Raw genomic sequence first — 2,314 nt, forward strand, 5'->3', positions numbered from 1 at the left:
TCTACTGTGGACACAATGAAGGGTGAAGGAGCAGCAGCTGGGAAACCAGAGCTATAAGCCCCATTTACACTAGTCCTCTGAAACCGATCCATGCAGAGTTCCCACCCAGTTTGGCTCAGTTAACCGAGCCCAGCTTGGTTCTTAAGACTATTTACACATCACGCTAGCACGGTTCCTCGCCTCCTATCGGCGGTCCACCATAATACAGCTCTCTAGGCAGGAATTATGCAAGACGGGAACGCCGTCCGTAGGGGAACGCGGTCCGTAGGGGAACGCGGTCCGTAGGGGAACGCGGTCCGTAGGGGAACGCGGTCCGTAGGGGAACGCGGTCCGTAGGGGAACGCGGTCCGTAGAGGAACGCCTTCAGTAGAGGAACGCGGTCCGTAGAGGAACGCGGTCCGTAGAGGAACGCGGTCCGTAGGGGAACGCCGTCCGTAGAGGAACGCCGTCCATAGGGAATATGGTCCGTAGGGAAATTTAACAGTTAGAATCCTCCAGCTCAACCAGTTGGTCTCAGTGACCCTTCTGCTGAGTTTGAGAGCAGGAACAGTAGAAACGCTTGGAAGCGCTGATCCAGGTTCTTTCTGTATGAAACTAAAGCCTGGATTTGGTGGCAGCAGCAGCTCCTGTAGCAGCTTCATCTAGAGTCCTATTCATAGGGGATTCATTTAATTTTTAAATAAAAAAGTATATCAGCTTTTTAAGAGAATGGATAACCGCACCCTGATGTCCCCAGAAATGGTCAGAGCCGTTCCTGTCAGCACTAGCCAGTCATTGTTAGCGCACAGAGCGCTGCATGATGGGATCAACCATTGGATCTGGAGATGTTTCTTCTCATCCAGATGTTTTGCTGTAACCTTTAACCCTGTGGAAGGTGTGGTGGTCTGCGACCCAAAGCTTTTCAGCCTCCTTTCTTCACCAAAGAAAAATGCAACCAGGAAAGAAATAACAACTAATCACATTTATCCCACCCAGTTCTGTCCACTTCACCCAGATTCCCGTTGGTATGGGATCAGTGTTTTCACAGCGCCTCAGAGTTTAGAGGAAAATTAAAGGTCATTTTCTGGAGAAGTTTGACTTTACAAATTACTGACATTAAAACAAAGATTCTGTTAGTATTAAAGTCCCAGTTGGTCCATTGGTAAACTAGTTCCATGTGAATAGGGTTCAGGAGTGGAATATGGCTAAACAGAAGCGTTGGGGGGTCTAGGCTAGTTAGTAGGGAGGGGAGGGCTCAGCATCAGAGGCCCTCAGTGGTTCGATGTTTCCTGGTTCTGCAGGTTTCTCTGGAGGAGCTTTGCAAGAAGGCGGTGGAGCAGACTCTGGCCTCCGGCCGAGTCTCCCAGCTGCTGCTGAACAGGTGCACGGTCCTGGCCTCCTCCTATGACACGGCCTGGAAGAAGGTGGACCTGCTGAGGAGGCTGGAAATCAATCTGGATGCTGCCAAGGCCAGCCTGCAGAGGAGCCAGCTGCATAGCGCCATGTTCCAGGTACTGACAGGGTTGATGCCAGCGCACTGTCCTGCTGCTGCCCGGCTAAAGATTACTCTCTTTGTCGCCCTCTAGTGGCAGCATGAGGATGTTCTCGGGCCCAATAATCAGCCACTAGGTGTCAGCGTGGCGCCCCGCCCCGTGATCCTCAGCAACATGAAGAAGAAGCTCTACAAGCTGAGCCAGGATGAAGGCGCCATCGTAGCCATTCAGGTCAGTGTCTGCAGCCATCGACTCCCTGGGTGTCTCACAGTGATGACATCACATCTGATCCGTGTGTTTTAGCTGAATCGGACCAATGAGAGACAGCGAGTCCATGAACTGATCCCTTGGTCTGGGCCGGTTCTCCATTATGCTGATACTTGATTGATCTGGTCTTTATTCTTTCCCCACTCTGAGGCCGTTTCTCAATTCACTAGGACGCGAGTGCGGACTCGTGTCCTCGCCAAGTATGTTCTTTAGAGCAACCCTGAAAGTCTGGGAGAACGGGAATGAATGTGGTGATGTCATCAGTACGCACTAATGACATCACCACATTCAAAGCTCGTCACATTTCACCTCCTGTTATTAATAGTCTCTAGATAATAATAAATTATGACCTTTTTCATTTAGATTTATTTAGTCATTTTTTTATACAGAAGTGTACAAAATGACTAAATAAATCTGTTTAAAACAGCTCTAGACAATTTCATTTTCTAAAGGGGGGCAGGTGGGCTCTCCTCATCCTCTGCAGGAAGTCCAAGCTCTTCTGGGCCCTTTGGACCAGTGAGGTGGTGTTTCCAGTCCAGGTGAGGGTGTCTGTGATGAATGTGGTGCTGCTGACC

At 50.0% G+C, this 2,314-nt stretch overlaps 1 protein-coding gene across 1 annotated transcript in view; it reads left to right on the top strand.

Annotated features, from left to right (window-relative positions):
• Positions 1-2,314, top strand: part of smg1 (SMG1 phosphatidylinositol 3-kinase-related kinase) — a 74,471-nt gene that overhangs the window by 58,668 nt on the left and 13,489 nt on the right. The window contains exons 54-55 of the mRNA XM_015398768.1: positions 1,281-1,490; positions 1,566-1,766. Coding sequence (XP_015254254.1) covers positions 1,281-1,490; positions 1,566-1,766 — 411 coding nt within the window. The remainder of the gene's footprint in view (positions 1-1,280; positions 1,491-1,565; positions 1,767-2,314) is intronic.

This window comes from Cyprinodon variegatus, unplaced genomic scaffold, assembly GCF_000732505.1.
Source record: "Cyprinodon variegatus isolate N-32 unplaced genomic scaffold, C_variegatus-1.0 Scaffold960, whole genome shotgun sequence".
Taxonomy (NCBI): Eukaryota; Metazoa; Chordata; class Actinopteri; order Cyprinodontiformes; family Cyprinodontidae; genus Cyprinodon; species Cyprinodon variegatus.